This window comes from Lacerta agilis, chromosome 5 (assembly GCF_009819535.1).
Source record: "Lacerta agilis isolate rLacAgi1 chromosome 5, rLacAgi1.pri, whole genome shotgun sequence".
Lineage (NCBI taxonomy): Eukaryota > Metazoa > Chordata > Lepidosauria > Squamata > Lacertidae > Lacerta > Lacerta agilis.
In genome coordinates, this window is record NC_046316.1 from 17,217,664 (window position 1) to 17,238,367 (window position 20,704).

At 42.9% G+C, this 20,704-nt stretch overlaps 1 protein-coding gene across 1 annotated transcript in view; it reads left to right on the forward strand.

The window, feature by feature from the left end:
- The window catches only part of LOC117046614 (heparan-alpha-glucosaminide N-acetyltransferase-like), a gene marked incomplete at its 5' end in the record, with an annotated part of 67,544 nt that overhangs the window by 45,229 nt on the left and 1,611 nt on the right, over positions 1-20,704 (forward strand). The window contains 3 exons of the mRNA XM_033148737.1: positions 1,766-1,843; positions 16,863-16,933; positions 19,812-19,924. Of these exons, the coding sequence (XP_033004628.1) occupies positions 1,766-1,843; positions 16,863-16,933; positions 19,812-19,924 (262 nt within the window). The remainder of the gene's footprint in view (positions 1-1,765; positions 1,844-16,862; positions 16,934-19,811; positions 19,925-20,704) is intronic.

The window sequence follows — 20,704 nt, forward strand, 5'->3', positions numbered from 1 at the left end:
TACAGCTAACTTTTTAAATGCATGCACACTTTATACATAAACAGATATATAAATTGTTTTGCAATGTGCGTTATTTGCATAGTCGTGGGGGTATACAGCTTCTTCTTTATTTGTTGCTAAAGTGTTGCCAAAGGCAACCTATGTGCTTCCTAACCATGTCTTAAAATGCCCACCCTGATGTTGTTTCCCCCCTCCCCACAGAAACATTTAAATACCATCTCTTTCAGAGTTTGGAGTTCCCTCCCCAGGTCTCATGAGGAAGTGTTTAAAGGTCTAGGGAAGAGACAGCAGCCAGGGCACACTGGTGCAGTGCAGGCATTATATGAATTGTGAATATTCCTGGCTTAGACAGCCTTAAGAACATAAGAGGAGCCCTGCTGGATCAGACTAAAGTTCCAAAGCCCACCACACTTGTTTCCTAAGCCAGGGAATCAGATGCCTACAGAACGCCACAAGCAGGACATGAGTGCAATAGCCTCCCACTGTTGCTCCCCAGCAGCTGGTATGCCATCTTGGAACAAGCATGTAGCCACCATGACTTGTAGCCTGACCAATATGCAGTGGCCATGTTCAGCAGCTCTTCTGAAGAAGTTTGCAGGGAGCAGCGCCTGGCTGAGTTTATGTTTAGTAACGGCTACTGCCAGAGACATGCTTTCCTTTTCATCAGGCCCACACCCAGTCGGTTTCTCTCAGTTCCTCATTCCCCCTTTCATTCCTCTGCTTCCCTTCTCGATCCTGATCCTCCACTTTACCCATCCCTTCTCTGGGCTGAACGCTGGTCAGCATTAGTGCTGTGCTGAAACTTGCCCTCCCAATTCCTTGTAAGTTTTATTCTGTGTTGTACAGAATTTTGAGATTCTTTTTCCTTTAAAATATAAAGCAATATAGAAATGAAATACTACTACTACTAATAATAATAATAATACTTCTGTGTATGGGACAGATCAGTCGGTAGAGCATGAAACTCAATCTCAGGGTAGTGGGTTCAAGTCCCACATTGGGCAAAAGATTCCTGCATTGCAGGGGGTTGGACTGGAAGACTCTTGTGGTCCCTTCCAACTCTACAATTCCTCAAGTCTATGATTCTTCTCTTTCACTCTCAGGGTGCTTTAGAATTTATTCATAATTCTGGTGGGTGCAAGTTTCAACTTAACTTACCATTGTGAGGTGGCTGAGGCTGGTCTGTGTGGTTTTCATGTCATTAATGCCTCTCCAGTACACTGCATCCCCCCAACTCCCCACACCTTATTGTTTTGAAAAGGCCCCATAGGAAGAGTTAGGTCATGATGCCTTCCCATGCCAGCCAGCACAGTGATTATTTATAGAATGAAATGAAGGCGCAATCACAAAACATCTTGACCTACCTCAAAAGGAAGGCAAGCATAAGAAAAATCCTGCACTCTGTCTTGAGGATTTCATTGTGATTTTCTCTTCCCTCTGATAATTTATGAATGCTGTTTCTTCTCTCAGTAATTGATGGGGAATGGTTGGAGGGGGAAATGTGGGAGCATCAGAGAGCCATGTCTGAGGCACAGAAAACTGACGGTCTGACTTCCCTGCCTTTGTTCTCCAAGTTACATTCCTCTCTGCCAGCTTCTGCCTGTGGCAAAATGTATGTGTTCAAGCTGCCCTTTGCCACCACTTTAGAGAGTTAGTTTGCCTCTTTATGTACAAGGTGAAAAATAAACCGTATTAGCTTACTGAAAATAATCACTGCTTCCCTGATTTTTTGTTTGTATTTTCATTATGTTTCTCTGATTTTCAGGCAGGGAAGATTATCCTAATGTACCGTCAGCAACCACTGAGCATTTTAAAGAGATTTCTCATCTGGGCTGTTTTGCTGGTGAGTCGTTGAAGCCTGATGTTTTAAAGATAATAGCATTAGCGGTGCTGCCAGGCCCTCGTTATTTTTAATTACAGTAGTTGCTCACAAGCTGCAGATAATCTAACAAGAAGGGAAATGGTCCAGAGCCCCAAAGTATTGCAGCATTGCCACCTTGTTATCTCCAACTGCTCCTCAAAACATCTAAACTGGAAGTAATCTGGTATAACCCTTGTTCAGCTCTTCCCTCTTCCTTGGTGGGGTCAGGGGCAGTCCATCCTATTTTGCCACCCGAGGCAAAATGGTTAGGTGCCTCATGCCAAAGCCTTGCTTGCCAGGTTCACGCAACTTCAACTTCTGGCAAGATCTTGCAAGACATCTCTGTTAGATCTCTCCAGAAACCAGAAGCCCCAGGCGCTTCTCCTTGCTTCTCTGGCAGGGGCAGTGGTGTGCGAGCAGACAGGGCACCTTGCCCATCATAGGAGAAATGGGGCCAGCGGTGACCTCTCACACAAGGCCCGCAAGATTTTGTGAGACTTCCACGAGATCTCATGAAATCTCGCCAGGAGCTGCTGCCGCCACTTCTCCTCACTTTGGCAGCAGCAGGAGTGAGAGAGGATGGAGTCTCCATAACTCCAAACTGCTTTCTGCAGAAGACATGCTAGTCACTCTAGGGATGAATATGATCTATGGATTCACCTCACTTGCTGTTTCCCTGTTAACTATAGATTTTCAATTGCTATTTTCTCTTTTTGTGTGTAATTTCCCTTTTGTTTTTGCTAATCACCTATTCCAACAAGACTAAAATCAACTTCTGATTTATTTATTTTTTAAAATGCCTCAAAATTCAAAGTTCAGTTCCCATCCCCCCCCCCCATCATTGCTGATTGAATAGTTACCATTAGCCTATTTATCATCATTCTGCTAGCTGGCTTTAATGGAATCCATATTAATTACTGAATATAGAGCGTAGTCTGAAAACAAGACACAGGGCTGTTGATGTCCCTGTAGCTTCCAGAAAGTGCTTATTGACATGATTGTAGCCATTTCTAGGACCACCAGTTCAACTCCTTAGAAAATGATTTTGTGATTTTTATGAATTCATGATTTTGTGATTTTATGAATTCACGATTTTGATGAATTCACGATTTTGTGATTTCTTTTTGAATTCATGATTTATGATATTTTTATGAATTCATGATTTCTGAATTCACAGAATCATGAAATCACAAATTCACGATTTCAAGAAAAGATGCCTTGATTAAGCAAAGAGCCAAATTCAGCAGAGGAACCCTGGAAACAAGTGGGTGGGTTGCCTGGATTCCCACCACCCTCCGTAGCTGTGCACAAGGAACCCTGTCAGAAAACTGGTTTGTGTTTCCTTTTGGGAATGAGGCACAGTGGAGACTGTGGTGTCTTTATGATATAGGGTTTGTTTACATATCCTGGCAACTCCCAATGTGTGTGGGTGTTGTATTCTGGGTCAACGCATGCAATGGTAAAGTGCACCTAAGATAAGACCACTATGCCATATTTTGCCCCCTTTCCGGCCACAGCCGGGTTGCCATGATGCCCGTGTGCACGGTTGCATGTCAGTTGGACGCATGTCAGTTGGAACACACTCAGGATACAGCCTGAGCCTATGGTGGAGGGGTTCACAGCATTAATGCCCCCAAAGGGTCTTGCTTCTCCCATAGTCACAGCCTAGGATTCAAACAGACCTCCAATATTGTTCTCTGACCCTCTCTCCAGCTTGCTGCTTTTTCCCCCTGGGTCACATCACACACACTTTCAAGTCTGAACTTACTATCCACGAGTTGAGGGAGGGGGCCCTACCCCTTTGCTGTCTGGCACAGAGCTCCTTCTCCTTTGCTTTCACAGTGCCCCATCACCTTTCTTTTATTCTCTTAATGGCCCATCACCCAGGTGATCACCTGAACATAGGAAGCTTGCCTGGATCCAGGAATTTACAGGGGTCTGGCACTCCCAAACTCATAAGAATATTGTCCTTTTCCATATAACAGTTTCCCTCCTTTTATAAGTTAATATATTAAGTCACTTTATTGGGGAAAGGAAAACTCTGTTGTCTGAATTCAAAGGCCAGACTGAGGTATTAACCCAGGAAGGATAGAGAACACACAGTACTCCTCCTGTTCCTTCCCTTTCTATTTTTGTTTTCACCTGGCTTGTGGCCCATTGCGGCATTTTATTTTAAAAAAAATATATCAGTTCTCACCATATTTCATTAAAGCACTTAGCTAGAATGCCGAAAATCTCTCCTTCGTGTCCTTTCCCTTCCATTCACCTTCTAACTTATGCACATAATTTTTGAGGCCTGCTTCAGGTCCAAAGGCATGGTTTGCCAAGACACAGACAGGTTTCTATGTGCTCCTCTCAGGAGCTGTTGGCATGCCAAATGTTTAACTTCATTGACCGTGAAACACAGGAAAGTCTCTGCGACAGCCAATACCTTTTGCAACAAGCTAGTGATCCAGTTTCAATACTATGTTTTTAACAATGAAGGGTGTTTTAGGAATGGTGTGTGTGTGTTTTGCTTTCACTTAGATTTTTACCTAAATGGTCACAGTAAAGTCATCTGATGATATCCCTCCAAGTGTTAGGGGTTAAAATTATTGATAATTCAAGAGCTGCCAAGGGGCTGCATCTCCCAAACAACCAGCAACTTCCAAAGTCTGTAGCAGATATATCAACTGATATCAACTGGAACACAAGCAGATACAAGTGTAGATTAAGACATTTCATTATTTAGCAAGAAAAACTGAGAAAATACTCAGAACAATATATATTGCACGTCTGTGGGTAGGACTCTTCAGCCAGAAGAGAAGACACCTGTTTTCAAAACTGATTTAGACCAAGCCTCTATGATACCAAGCTTTAAGACTTCATGACTGGATAATTCCTATTTATCAAGTTATGTACCGGTAAGCCCTCCTTTCATGAATGCCTCCTGGAGTCTGATGCTCTGAAACTAGCTAGCATCTCCTGTTTTCATGCCTTACTGTACCTCCTACCTCCATCTGGTAACGCAAAATAAAATGTTCCATGTCCTGTCCAAAAACCACAGCTTTGAATCATCCCCTTCATGCACCAAATTTCCTGCTAGGCTTTGCATTTACTGGACAATTTCTCAATTCTTACTGAACATCTGTGATAGTAAAATAATACCATAGATGTCAGCTCTTAATAATTCGGGTAATTTTCCATTGTCAGCTTATTTCAGCTAAAACTCATTTGGAGTTCAGTCTTCTCCCTTCCATTTTAAAGCTGCAAACATTTATTTATTTATAAAAATATTTATATACCACTTTTCATTATAAAAAAATTCTGAGTGGTTTTTAACAATTATATGTAACATTATACAATAAAACCCGTATTGAAATGTTAAAATCAGAAATCAACTATTATGGGAAAACGTATTCTTAATTGCCTGCATAAGTCTGACAGAAGGTGTGTGTGCGGGGGGGGGGGGGATTAGCAGGCAAATTGAAACAGAAGATGCCTGCGGAATCTCTGTTGGCGGAGATCATATTGCGCCAATGACCCGAACGGCTCTGATTCTTGTTGCTGTCAGATGAGCCTTGCCAACTTGGGGAATGACCAACAATCCTCCTGCAGTGATTCAGCTTGGATATAAGGGTTCAGGTGGTCCCTGTGGTATGCTGGAACTAAGTTGTTCAGGGCTTTGTAAATTAATACAGGCACTTTGAACATGGCTCAGTAGCAGATGTTTGTAACAATGGAGTCGCATGTTCTCAGCCAGAAGCCCCTTCTCCACCACCAGCAGTCTGACTGCTGCATTCTGCACCAGCTGGAGCTTCCAAACCAGGTTCAAGGGCAGACCCACACAGAGCACATTGCAGTAATCTAGCCTTGAGGTCACCAGCGCATGGACTGCTATAATGAGCACACAACTTAAATCTTTCAGTTAATAAAACCATTCACAAAATTGGTTCCCGTGTCCAAGAAATGGGTCACCTGTCTACCCTGGATGGGGTTGCACCCCCCCCGAAGGAGCAAATTTGCAGCCTGGGGGTGCTTCTGAATCCATCTTTGTCACTGGAGACCCAGGTAGCTTCAGTGACTAGAAGCACCTTTTACCAACTGCAGCGGTTACAACAACTATGACCATTTGTTTGGCTGCCGTAGATCATGCATTGGTTAATTCAAGTTTGGATTACTGCAGTACAATGTACTCTATGTGGGACTTCACTCACACTTGTTCTGGAATCTGTAGTTGGTGCAGAATGCTGCAGCATGATTTCCCAAAGACCTGCGCTTTGCAAATATGGACTTAAAGGACTCAGACCTTTAATGCCTCCGACAGCTAGTCACCTGCTAGTCACTGATGCAGAGAAGAAAATTGCTTCATGCCCTCTGTATGAGCTGCCAAAGACATCTGGTTGACTGCTGTTGCAAACCGTGCAGCACTAATTGTGTTTCCATGCTCAGATGCAACAAGTTTATATCAAATGACTGCTTCAGCATGTTGCCATCTATAACACAGATTTGATTCTCTTCAGGCTTCCCTGGACTGATAGTTTTGTGACTTGACCTTAAAAACCTCTGAAAATCCTAATAAGCCACACTCACCATGTAGTGAACACTGAGATAGAACCACCAGCAATCTTCTGGTTACACACTGCCCATTCAGCAAGCATTTCTCCATTTTCCAAAGCACAGTGATAAAGATCTCTCCCCCCCCCCCCGCATGCTTTTTTGAATGTCAGATCTTGCAGTTCATCTGAACAGGATGATGGTTCACGTCTGTCAAGACTGATTATGCCAATCTCAAAGATCCCCAATCTTGACTCCGAGGTGGGAAGAGTACCTCCCTGGTCACTTACTTGAATGAGGACTTGGATGATTGATGCATCAAATTAAGAAAATCAATGGAATGTTCATTTACAAAAAATTAATCAGTTAGCATAGTTCTCAATGCAGACTTGTTTCCCTCGACATAAAAGGCAAATGCCTGATTAATAGTGACAGCAAATGAGCTAACAAGTGTGGTGAAATGCACTTGGATCAGACATGCTGGAAAAGCTGATCAAGAAGTAAAATAGTTTCTCCTTCTATATCTTTTGGGTTCTGTTTTTTCTCTCCATTGTTCACCAGAAACATTTCAATTATTTGGAGTAGTGGGTTGAATATTTCACATGTGGTAGTTGTTATGTGGTTTGAATTGCTTATTACTGCTCAGCTCCTGGGCTACCAGAACTTGACCTGGTGATAAGGCTGATAGGTCGCCTTAAGCTAATCAGGCCTGGCTCTGTAAACTGCTTTGATGGGAGAACACTTGGGAACTGACTGTAATCTGCTCCAAGCTCCTCAGAGGAAGAGTGGACTATCAATTAAACAAATGCCATCCATTTAGCAGGTATATATACACATATAAGAGAGGCTTGATGGATGTGTGGGAGGCTGAAACACATGTTTAAGGGTGCATGCCTGCTGCAAACTCCCTCTCCACACAATGTTAATACATAAAGTTTGTAGCTGCTGTCAAATCGCAGTTGACTGTAGATGCCCTTTAGATATTCTCCCAGCCACGTGGGAGCAATTTATTGATGAGCAGCTCTTGCACAGCAGGAGGAAAATGTAACTACCCTGACCGTATAGGTGCCAAGGCTGGCCCTACCATTAGGTAGATTAGAACAAGGTGTGTGTCTTGGGGGGGCAGGTGGTGCAGGGCAGGGGGTAGCATTGACATTTCGGAGGGCAGAACTGTGTGTGCTGCCTTGGCTGCCTGGTGCTTTGTAGCTGCCCAGTCACCAATAGCAAAATAAACTTCAACTGCTAGTTCATTGGGCTTCTGAACATGGAACTGAGGGACATCTTGACATTTCACTTCGCAGCAAAACCTCTTAGACTGGTCCTGTTGGGGACCATTATTAAAGGTAATTGAAATAGCACATAAAATTATCTGCTACCATGAACTGTAGTGGATTTGCCTCTGTGATCATTTTGATGGTGGGGAAGGAGTTCGGTATATGGTTATATTAAATTACACAACTGAGTCCAGCCATTGGGTCCGTTTTGTCCAGTGTTGGCATCTGTGACTAGAACAGGTTCTCGTGGGTCTTTTCAAACCATCTCACAAGAAAGCCTTTTAATTGAAAATGGTGGGTCAACTGGGTTATTTTTCTTCAAAAAACTATGTCTTAATCTGTGCAGAATGGGTGGTCCTCTCTCTCTCTCTCTCTCTCTCTCTTTCTCTCTCTCTCTCTGGCTGTCAGCACAAAATGGTAGGGAATAGAAAGAGACCGTTGTAGGTGACAAGTTGGAAATTATGTGTTTGCTCAGCCATAGTATAACAAGCCTGGAAGGCACAATTGACTGCAGCAAGCAGAAATATTTCCAAGCCATTGATCCAGGCTCCACACACCATGCAGGAAACCCAGACTGCAGCTTGTCAGAGGCAGTTAGCAGTGCCTTTTGAAAAGCTGCCTCCTTGAGAATCTGTTCTTGGACTTTGCTCAGCTGGGGGGCCTTGATTTCTAAAGATGAGTACCAGTGTTTGGAAACAGGTTTGCTTCATTGGTTCATATGTTGTTTCACACTTCCTTTAGTCACGTGATTGGATCTTCCCATGCAGTCCTTAATGGGGTTGATTTCTTATGAGTAGAAAGTGCTGAAAATGTAAGGCCTTTCTGTAATCCATTTACAACAGACAAGTTGTGCGGGAGAAAGAAAGAAAGAAAGAAAGAAAGAAAGAAAGAAAGAAAGAAAGAAAGAAAGAAAGAAAGAAAGAAAGAAAGCAGTTGCGCACATAGATGTTATTCATCTTGAAGCAGCATCAGTTCCAAAAGCCACAGCAATATGTTCAAACTGCTTCTTGCCTGTTCGTCTCCAAATCTAAAACTTCCTTTTCACTAGCTAACATTTAAACTTGCTTTTTTTAAAAAAAAATTGGCTCCACCCTCATCCTTGTACCTGGAGTGCAGGTAGATGTGGCCTGCACTCCAGTCATAACAAAGGAGCACAACCCTAACACAGGTTGGGACACAATCCTAACTACTGTCTCACATTAGCACAAGGGTTTCCACGTCTGTAATGGGCCTTTTCCTCCACTCCCACACCCTTCCCAAATCTGCTCCAGGTGGTTGGGGGAACCCCTAGAACAGATTTGGAGCATGTGCTGTGAAAATCACTGCACTGGCAAAACGGTTTCCTTAGCTTTACATTGGATTCCATCTACAGTCCTTGTTAGCCTTGATCTTTGCAACACTGGAAAGTGTTTTGGTTTGCAGAAAAAAAGTATAATTAGGTTGAGCATTGGGTTACCAGTAGGCAGCATTTTATTTACTCACCAGTAACCCTCTCTGTTTCGTTAGGTAGTCAGTATCAAGATCTAAAAAGTCATAAAATGCTCCCAGACTCTGCTTCTCACCCGACAGGTTCCACACCCTCCCTCTGCTGTATCACAATAGACTCCATTTTCAGCTATGGCTCTACCTTTCCTGGCTTACCCCAAAACTGCTAAGGGCGGCAGTATTCTTGAAATTAAAAGCTGGCCACCATAGTTGAACATGGCATTGCCTTGTCCGTGAACTAAAATTTCATGTCAGCGTTATTTCTTATGCCCGATGAATGGAATGATAGAAATTGAAGACGGGCCATATCCATGCAAGATTTAACTCTTAATGGCCAACTCTGAACCACTCTTCTTATTTACACCTCCTCCTCTGTGTTCTTGCCCTTTGTTCTTGGGGGCAAGTGTTCTTGTCAATTGACAAGTGTTCTTGTCAGTCTCAAAGGCTTGACAGAGGCAGCGCACATGACTCATGTCACCTTGAATCTGTCTTTGCATGTGCACTGCAGTATGTCTAGTGTTCATACACAGCACAATCTAGAATGGCTTTTTTAACAGGTCTGATTCTTTCTGGGTGCCAGTTACGTTAGCAGCGCTGCAGTTAGCCTTGCCAAACCTTTCAGCTTGGGCTCCTATTTTGTGATATTCCTGTTACTCAGCATTTAGGAGACCAAAGTGAATGTTTAATTCCACTAGTAACACAGTTCCACAGAAGGAACTCCATTTAGTGAGGAGGATTACTGCCCTATGTTTCATGCCACATTATTCTTTAGAGTCCACCCAACATTTCCACCCAACTCATTAGTTCCACACATCGAATGGCTATTGTTATAAACACGCAGATCCCTTTACTTAACAAAACAGGATAAACTATTTGGTCAGTGTTGGAAACATGTCTGAAATTGCTCTTGAGATTTTTTAAAAAAAGTAACCATAGCCAATGCTCTTAAAACAGGCAGAGTTTCACAATTTAATTGCGCATGTATCCAAATGCAGTTCTTGAAATTTTTGCTCCCCTTAACAAAATATGAAATGGTGCCTCTGGTTCTAGAGAGCACCTAAGTGAAATTCAGCTTCATGTGCGCTGAGTAGCACTTTATTTGCAAAGAGGTCAGAGCCAGCATTGTCTCTTCCTCACATAGCCAGTCAGATTGCGCCTTTGCAATGAATTATGGGTCCGCCACCAGCTATCTGATCTTGCCCTTGCAGACTAGATGGCACTAATGAACATTGCCATGACACAAAATCAAATCTAATTTCATTTTGTGAGGGACAGCTGTGACTTTTGCTGTAAATATGATCCTATTGTGGTTTGGTGTGTGCATGCTCCAGTGATGGATAGCTGCATGTAATGTTAAGAAATGTTGCCATCACTTGTCAGTACAAGCCTACGTGAAATAAGCCCATTTTTTTAAAAAAGGCATTAAAAGAAGCTTGTCATTTTTCTAAGGCTCAAGGTAGGAAGAAACATTTCCTTATGCTAGTGCTATATAACAATTGCAGACATAAAGTATGAATGTAAGGCAAGGATGGGGAGCTTCCATCCCATAACTTCTCTGAGCCTCTCTGTCCTGCCCTGAGGACTATCCCTAGGGCTGCTCCTTCTCTCCTAGGGTGGCCAGTTGAACATTGCCTCCCCCCCCCCGAGAACATGCATCAACAAAAAAGAGAGGACCAAAGGGAATGGGGATTTAAGATTTGCATATGGTCATTTACGTATAGATGCAGATTTAGAAATAATACTGCAATTTAGACAGGAATATAGTGAATCTTGCCAGGGAGGGGAACAAGACTGTGGGCAGGTGAGCTGCTTGCAGTGCAGGTGCTAAGACGAGCAACTTCAAGACTCCTTCTCTCCCTTCTTATCATTCTTTATTTTTAAACTACACTTGGACTGGACAACCCTTCAAGCAGAGGACTCTCCTCTGTTCAGTAGTCCACGTGGCCAGTCTGCCTTCTCTCCAGGCCAGTCTTGCTTTGTCAGACCACTCATCTCCCCGGATCTGCTCTGCACTCTCCTTAAGTGCTTTTGCCTGGCTGGAATGTGTCCTCTTTGGTGCGTTAGAGCTTTTCGAGCAGGAAAAACCAACGTGGTGCCCTCCAGATGTTTTCACCTACAACTCCCATCAGCCCCAGTCATAATGGCCAATGGTCAGGGATAATGGGAATTGTAGTCCAGAGCATTGGAGGGGGTCTACGTTGGCTGCACCTGTATCAGAGAACCACACACACACACACACACACACACACACACACACACACACACTCCATGCCCTTTGGCATTGGTGACACACACAAAATATTTACTGGGGGTATTGGCTGGGTTTTTTTTTCTCACGCTATCCTGTTATTCAGTTCCTGAATATACCATAAGCTAATATTATCAACTAAACAGAGGATCTCTCAAGGTCAGGCGTGCATATGGAGGAGCTATTATTTAAGTGGGACTACTGCAATGTAGTCTTCAAAGTATTTTGAGATACTTCGATATATTGCCCTTTTTTAAAGACAGCCAGTGTACAGTACAGGATCACATGTCCCAGCTAAGCCACTTTTTGTCCAGTGAATAACATTTGTGAAACTGGATAATGTGTGTGTCAATGCACATTGTCCAGTTTTGCATGTGTTATTTGTTGTATACACATGATATTTTTCTTTATTTCTTGGACACAAGCAATGATTGCTGCAGTAAGCACTGATCAACACATCTTAATGCGGTTGTGTATTTACACCTTAAATTCTGCACTTTTAACTGCAGCATGAGGGCTTTTATTATGCATGTTTTTTTGCTCTCTTCTGTTTTCCTCATTGTAAGCCTTTTCAAGGACCACATAGGTTGAAAAGCAGCTCTGCAATAAATAAAATAATGTTTCAGCATTTTTTAATCTACTTTTCTCTGCAGGAGGGATGGGAAGTGAAATTTGCCATTGCAGATTTGTGCAGTTTCTGCAAGACCTTGTAAACTAGAACAGAGAGGGGTATAATCTGGAAACACCAATTCCTCCCCACCCCACCAAAACTTCCTGAATTTCAAACATATTTCAGGATCCAATCATGTTTGGAGCCCATACCCAGATTTGCAACATGAGTACATTTCTAACTGATATATATATATATATATGCTGCTTTTCTTTTCATGCTAATAACACGTCATTTCCTCACTCATCTTTCCACCTAAATTGCAGTGCTCCGTTTTGCTGATTAAAAGCACAGAAACTGAACAAATATAGATTTTTGTGATCTTGAACGAATTCAGTTTTAAATGAGTTTGAGGTGGGCTTGTGCACGTTTGAACACGCCACAGTAATATATCTAATCCTGAGATTCTTCCCAACCTTTTATTACAGGAACAACCCACAAAAGATTTTCAAGGACAGTAGCTCAGTGATATTTGAGTGCTAGTAAAATGCAATCTCCCTGCAAATAGGGTTGCCTCGCCACCTTCATTTACTTACCACTGTGGCTTCAACAGGAATCAGGCATTCAGAAAATAAGCACAGGCAAAATTGTATGTGAAATCTCCTCTCCCTTTACCTTTTTTTGAATTACCAATATTGCGAGTCGATGACCCGCTACCCATGTGGAGTAAATAAAACACACGGACACATGATTTTAGGTTAATGGGCAAAATAAGGCCACAACTTTATTGATTACAGCATGTGAATGGTATTGGCTTAGGCATTGGACAAGAGCGCAACACTAGACTCCACCCCGCGGGGCGGGGAGTCACTTTAGGGTTAACAACCAGTGGGAGGAGCTTGTTGATGTGAATACAACTGGAAGCTTCCCCTGCCGTCACCGGGGGTCGTGCCATGGTCCTAGCCACTAGCAGGGCATCGGACAGGATCCACGACCGCCAGATCCCTTTAAAGGGATACCCCTAGGAGGTAGGTGATGGCCACAACCTGACCTCCAACACACAACACATATTACATCACCTATTGAATATTCCAATGCCTAACCGCCAATACCATAAAGTTGTGACGAATTGCTACGAGGTAGGCGAAAAATCCAAGAGGCCGGTGCCAATTTGCCAAGTGGATAAAAAATTCCTACCAGGCCCCTTGGGCAACCAAGGTGACCAAACGAAGTCCATAGCAAGGTCAAAAGCATAGCAAGAGCTAAAGGGAGGGAGGGCGGGAGCAGGAAGCAGAATAGGAAGATGGCGCTGCCGCGGCTGCTTGACTACAGCCAGACACCGCCCCCCAGCCAGCCGTATTGGCTGGCTATGGGACTTGGCGCAGCAGGAAGGAGGGGCTAAGGCAGGGGGCCGAACACCCCCCCCCTGCAAGTGCGGAAAACGGCTCCCACTTGCAATGAGGAGAGGTCTTAACACAAAACATGCTACCTTTAGTCAGGGTTTGCAAGCAAGCTTCTTGTTCTCATTGCAATGTCTGTTTTGAAGCTAACAGTGATCGTCTTTCACATTGGTGCTAGCACAGTTCATAACCAAGAGGTTTTTCTCTGCAAAGGGAAAGGATAGGAGGAAAGGGAAAGAGGAGGAAGCAGTGTGTGAGCCTGCATGCAGAGCACATTCAAATGCTTAACCCGTGGTGAAGGGAAAACAATATTAAATCTGCACCAGGTCTTTGTTTGGAAAGTCCATAAAAAGTAGTGGACCAACCCTAACTCCCAGCTGAGAGCAGCGGGACTGAACAGAGCATCAGAGCCATTGCCACGTCTGAAGTCTGGTCATTTATGCCAGCCAGAGCAGAAGGAAGCGTGGGTTAAGACTGCTCTGTAAAGGAACTAATTTTCATTTCTGATTATAACCATGCATGAAAGTAGACTGTTTTGCCATTGACTTTTTCAACTGCTCATTATTGGCTGGTGGGGAAACTATCAAAAACAGTTGTGTATGATCATTTTCTAATTACACAGAAAATCTCTCTTTATTTTCATCTCCTCCTGCCTCCCACTGCCCTGATGTTTGATTTCAAAGCATCTCCATTCTTGTGTTACAACATGAAACCCGAAGCATTCGTTAAACCACCTCAAAGCTGATTTAACCACAAATCCATTACACTTTAAGGCAGTTGATGCAGCTTGTAAAATTCCTGAATTTCCCACACCCTACAGATTAAACGTTTGGAACTATATCCTTTAAGCTGTTAGCGTAATACTAATATGCAACAGGGAAACTCTTAAGCTATCTGTGATAAAATAGATGCCTTACCCAAATCTTGAAGATAAATCTTTACATGTCAGGTTGGCAACAGTTGAACAACAAGTATTATTCACATGAATACAATGTGCTTTTTCTCTCTTGAGCCCAAGAGAGGCTTTAGTCTTTGTTTGTTTTCAAAACTCCTTCATAACAGTGCATAAGTTATTAATCCATAGCTTGCTTAATTCTCACAAAAATCCTCCAGACAGGGTCTGCTTGAAGTCACCACACTTCCACACACTCAGTCAAATAATCAACTAAGAAAATCTTTAATAAAAAAAGAACTTTAATAATAATAATAATAATAATCAACTACAGTAACAGAACAACCAGCCAACTGCCACCTCCTTTCCCCAATACCATTTATTCTTTGTGAAACACTTTTACAATGCAAATACAATGCAAATACTAACAGAAACACCCGCTAGATGAGTAATTTATTGACTCCCGGGGTTAACAAAAGAAAATTTCATGTTTCAGCCTATTTACTGAGTCTATGTCCATGCGTGCAGGATTAAAGCAGGAATGGGAACTTTTGGTCATCCGGATATTGCTGGACTCAAATTCTTATATCATATTATACGGGCTGGGACTGCTGTAGCATACGGAGGGTCACAGGTTCCTGTAGTAAAGTATACGAATCAAAGAGACGCAGCTGTTAGGCCACAGTGCTGCACATGGCTGATGGGCGGAGTTTGGTAAGTGGGTCTCATATTGTATAAGGCTTCTCTGGTGGTAGCACTGCAGTCTCAGCTTAAATGTTCATTTCCAATACAGGATGTGGAGGGGAACTTGACCAGTATAGTATAAAGTTCTGTACTTCTCTCTGCTGCTGCTTAAAAAAATAATAATCAGTAATGTCCCCCTTGGTATGAGGGACAGGGATGCACCTCAAAATGGGGACTTCCAAATGTTAACATTCCCTCTCACCTCAAACCAAACCAAACCAAACCGGAGCAGCAAATCATTTTTTCCCCTCCCCGCACCCTGGATCTGACTTGCTGCTCCTACGACCGCTTTGAATTATGACGCACTGTCACATTTATAGGGTGATTTCATCAATTGATTTATTTAATTAATTTAGCGTTTTTAACACCGCACAGAGGGTATGTGACAGAGTGTGGCATTAGCAATTTCCTTCAGCAATAGATTTATTTGAGTTTTGTCTGCCAGGATTTATTTGAAAAAATACTGAAGGCAGCTTTCTGGCCTTGCAGTTTGTAGTGGTGCAAACACCAACAGCTTGGTGTCAGAAAACAAGGCAACCAGGCCAAATACTCCCGAGGCTTAGAGACAGCAAAGCTACTGCAGTGGAGACTTAGCTTGCTTCCTTACCATCTTGTTCAGGATATAGGACTATAGGGATAAAGATGTCCAGGTCTCCATTTCTCATGAACAGGCCAGTAAAGGGCTTCATTTGAGCCATGACTTAATTCTAGAATGTGTCTTCAATACTAAGGTCCAAGAAAGGGCAAGTAACGCTGGCTGGCAGCTCATTTAAGTAGCTTGCAATGAGGGATTCGTGTGAACCAGGCTTTGGCATCTATTTCTGAAGGCAGATTTGTCCCAGGGTCCAGCAGTTGCTGGCCACTATAGCAAAGTTTTATGCTAAGAACTTAGTGTAGGCATGATGTTGGAACACAACAGCCTCATCCAAGATGACGCTTAAAGTAGCTGTCTTAATACAAAGGAATTTCAGAAACAGACTGGAAAGAGAAGTTGCTGAATTGCAACTCATTACCAAACTTAAAACCATGGAGAGACCTGGTCTGAACAAAGACATTGGATTCTTATCTCATTGTACATGACAAAGCTATCTTTAGCCATCTCACCTCTTGCTTTTTCCTGCAAGGCCAACTGCAGTTGTTAACAGTCATCAACAGGTTTTCCACACCCATCAGCCAATCACCCATTCCCACCACCCTTCTGAGTAATACCCCTCCTCACTCTCTCACTATATATAAGGGTCTGGTGACTTCTGTTTCAGTGTATCTGAAGAAGTGTGCATGCACACGAAAGCTCATACCAAGAACAAACTTAGTTGGTCTCTAAGGTGCTACTGGAAGGTTTTTTATTTTTTATTTTGTTTTGACTATGGCAGACCAACACGGCTACCTACCTGTAACTAAAAATATTAAGATTGTCTTCTGTCAAGCTGTCATTGGTCAGTACCCGTGACCAATCTCTCCCACCAAACTGTACAAAATAATGTTACTATTGGGCTCAAACCTCTCTGGCATCCTTGAGGTTCTTTGACTCAGGCTGATCCAATTTCTGGAAAGGGTTTTGTTTTAGGAAACCTCATACAATAAAATAAAAACAATCACACTTTTAAATCAAGGTCTTCTATTCAGTTCAGCGCCTCTCTCTTTGCTCTGCAATGCATCTTTTGATTAGTTAATCAATGGAAACACTTAGAACTTGGCACACAATCTGTTCCTCCCTCTTCCTTTGCCTTCCCTTCCCTCTCTTTTCTGTTTCCCCTGAGTTAGATATGTTATCACTTGCTATTGACCTGTTCTCTTTTCCTTCTTATTAAGGGGATTATCTCTGCCATCCTAACCAAATGTACACAAAATGAAGGATTCATCCCCATCAATAAAAATCTCTGGTAAGTGCTTTCAAATCCACCTTATAAGTCTGATTGATGCAAGTCACGGCAAAATTTCCTCATAGTTTGAACCATGCCAAGAATAAGATGAAAGATGTCAGATACCAGATACCACCCGGTTTGCCCTATTAAGGTGCTTCCATTGTATCGCCCCTGCCTTTGTTGGGTTTACGTTTCCCCCTGGTGTGATGTGGGCTATATTACAAATGCTGATGCTCATCAGCTGATCTCCTGTCATTGAACAATGACTCACTGCCTGAAGATTGGCTCCACTGGAAAGCATTGCTTCAGCGATTGATCTGCATTGGCTCATTCCCACATGCAAGGCTTCATTTGCTGCTACAGGCAACAGCTGATGAGCATGCATGTATGAACCACCCCTCTGAGTGGTCTAACCACACATTGCAAATGCATGTAACAGGTCCCAAGCTGAACTCCTGGCATCACTGCAGGAAGGGCTTCTATCTGCAACCATGGAAAGCTACTGCCTGTCCTTGCTCATGTCCAAAACACAGGCATTTACGAGAATGAAAGGAACAAGTACTTTGGCCACCTCATGAGAAGAGAAGACTCCCTAGAAAAGACCCTGATGTTGGGAAAGATGGAGGGCACAAGGAGAAGGGGATGACAGAGGATGAGATGGTTGGACAGTGTTCTCGAAGCTACGAACATGAGTTTGGCCGAACTGCGAGAGGCAGTGAAGGATAGGCGTGCCTGGCGTGCTCTGGTCCATGGGGTCACGAAGAGTCGGACACCACTGAACGACTGAACAACAACAAAGGAACAAACTTTACTTAATGATGCAGACTCCATGGCTAGCAAAGAGTAGGTTGTAGTCTGGGTCCTCTTGCAAGGCAGAGGAGTAGTAGCAATAAATCTTGTCTGACCCAAGGTTGTGGGTTTGAGCCCTGCATTGGGCAAAAGATTCCTGAATTGCAGGGGGTGGACTAGATGACCCTGGTGGTCCCTTCCAGCATCACTTGGTACAGTATAAAGGCAACTTCCTGTAAGCCTGACATTTGCTGTTCCTCTGGAGAAAAGCCGCTTCAAGGGGGTATTTAGAGCAACACCAGTGGTACATGGGAGTCTGTTTAACCTTTCCCCTGTCTGTCACATCTCCTCTGCAGAGCCCCCTCCCAAAAGGAAAAGCAAGTGTCAGGCATTTGTTAACATGCAATTCTGCTATCAACTGCTGTTTTCATATTTACTGATAGCCATCTGGTTGTGGCATCCATTCAACTGCTAACAATACATGGTTAGAGCTGGTTCTCACTGGGGAAGGTGGGGATAGGATCACAAATGTGCTATATATTCACAAAATCCACCCTGACAATGTAGGCAGACATTGCACTCATTACCAGGAAACACAGGCTGGCGGCAAGTACCATTCTGCTGCCAGCAATTCAGGAAGCTGGCCCAGACCTCAGATGGTAGAATCAGAGCGTTCTCTTTTCTAGTGGGTTAGACTGAAAATTTATGGTACAGTGACGATCCTCTCATGAAAATCCATATAATAATATTTATCTTAAAAACCAATGCTGCAGTGTGACTTGACACCGTAGCTCTCAAATGCTTTGGTTCCCCCCCCCTTTCCTTTTAAATAAGCGCAAGGGAATTGTAGCAAAGACACAGTGCCCGTCTTTCATGTTTTCTAGAAAGCCTGAGAATATGCAGTGACTCCTAATGGAGAGTTAACTAGTTTTGAACACCTACAGGGGTTCAAATGAGTCTGGCCATTATCTCCAGCCCTTTTTATGGTGCTTATCAGAGAGGATGAAACACTTGGATGAAGCATTTGACGGTTTTAAAGGGAAAGTGAAAAATCAATAGCTACTTACAGCCCTTGCAGTATGCAAATGAACAGCCTAGCTGGCTGGGTCTAAGGAAGGGCACGGGGAAAAAAATATCACGTAGGACAATGGACTTTTGAGCCAAGAGGAAAAATATGCTGCAGCAAGTGAACGTATAGCTTTAATGAAGTGAAACTGCTACATCCACTTGCTGTTTTTTGACTACAATGGCAGCAAAATTAAGAGATTTAATGAAACTTGCACAGAAATTGACATGACCTAACTATAAAAAAAAATTTTTAATGTGATGAATGAGTGTTTTCTGTTTCTGAAGATATCCTGGGGTAGATAATGGCAAAGGACTGTTCTTGTTAAAGTGATGTAGCCTAGTGACTAACAAACATAGCCCATGTATGCTTGCTTGGGAGTAAGGCCCACTAAGAATCGGACATGGCTAACCTTTCTGCATCTGTCTCAGGGAGTGATGATGGCTGTTCATGCATTCTTTGCATGTGTTGACGTATTCCAGCGCAGGAGCATTACAAATTGTCTGGGGCAGATTCAACAAAATAGCTGCACTAGGGGGAGCCAGTGCTACGAGTCCTGCTAGTGCAACAGGGCTTTCACCCCTGTAAATCAGCTCAGGGGGATTGGGAGAATCCCCAGAACAGCTCACAAAATGCTTGCACTGATGGAACAATTGTATTAACACAACACTGAATTCCACATTCAGTGTCCCTCAGTATTTTGTGGTTAAAGCTACAAGACTGGTTAAGATAGACCTGCTAACAATGGTGTTATCTCTCACACTTGCTCTTGGATTTCTCTCCCATTTACCGTATATGTGAGTGGGCTCATTAGCTCATGGCTAGAGAAAGGGAGCAATTTTATTTCATTAATTGACTAGCTGAATGAATTTCTAGGCTGCTTTTCAACCAAAGTAGTCTATAACACAGATAAAATTAAGAGCAATTCAAATGGGACCATGATAATCCCTTTTCCTGTGTCTTCTCTAGGTGGGTTTCATAGTCCAGTATAGTGCCACACAGTGAAGTTCTGTCTTTCTGGTTGTTTTCTGTGTTTGCTAGGTCTTTGTCCTTTGTTACCACCCTAAGCTGCTTCTCATTTGTCCTGCTGGGAATCATGTTCTATGTTATCGATGTGAAAAATTGGTGGGGAGGTCAACCTTTCATTTTTCCAGGTAAGATATTGCAATTGTGGCCTATTATAACATTTGATTGGGGCAGTAACACCAAGGTATGTTTCTAACAGCAGCCTAGTGCAGACATTCAATCTACATTGAAAATGACATGGGGTAGGGGGTCAGGGTCACACCCACTGGTCCTGCCCCATCATTGTCCATAGTCTCCATGCATGGAAGAGTCTGTCCCTACAGGGACCTCTCCACATACACTCCTGACATGCAATCTGTGCTTTGTAAAAATGGAGGTTACAGATCTGCACATAAATTCTATCTGTGTGGGCTTATAGCCGAAATAAAGATTTATCTTATCTTTGTCTTATCACATAAAGAGCTTATGAGTTTCGACAAGTCCCAACTCCCCTGCATATATACAGGTCTGCACAGATCAAACATCAGCACAGGACTATTGAGGAACCTTTTTCAGTTAGAGTAGCCAAAAGGACAAAATCCTACTTCCCTCCTCTGCTTCTGACAGCAAGTGAAATGTTTTTCTTTATTATTTCTCTTATTTTCCAGAGCCTTTCCTGGCTACTGATGTTGCTTTGGCTTTTGACCCAGCAGTGTAGTCTCTGTTTTGATTGTGGCTGTTGTGCATTTTAACGTTTTATTGAGAATCTATTTTATAGATTGTTTTTTATGTGGTTGTGGGTTTGCTTTTGTTCTTAACTATTAGATTTTAATAGCTTGTTGAAAGTTGCTTTGCCTGCTTTTTGTAGAAGGGCAGAAAAATGACTAATGTACGAATTAATACTAATGAAGCTTGGTGGTGTTACACAT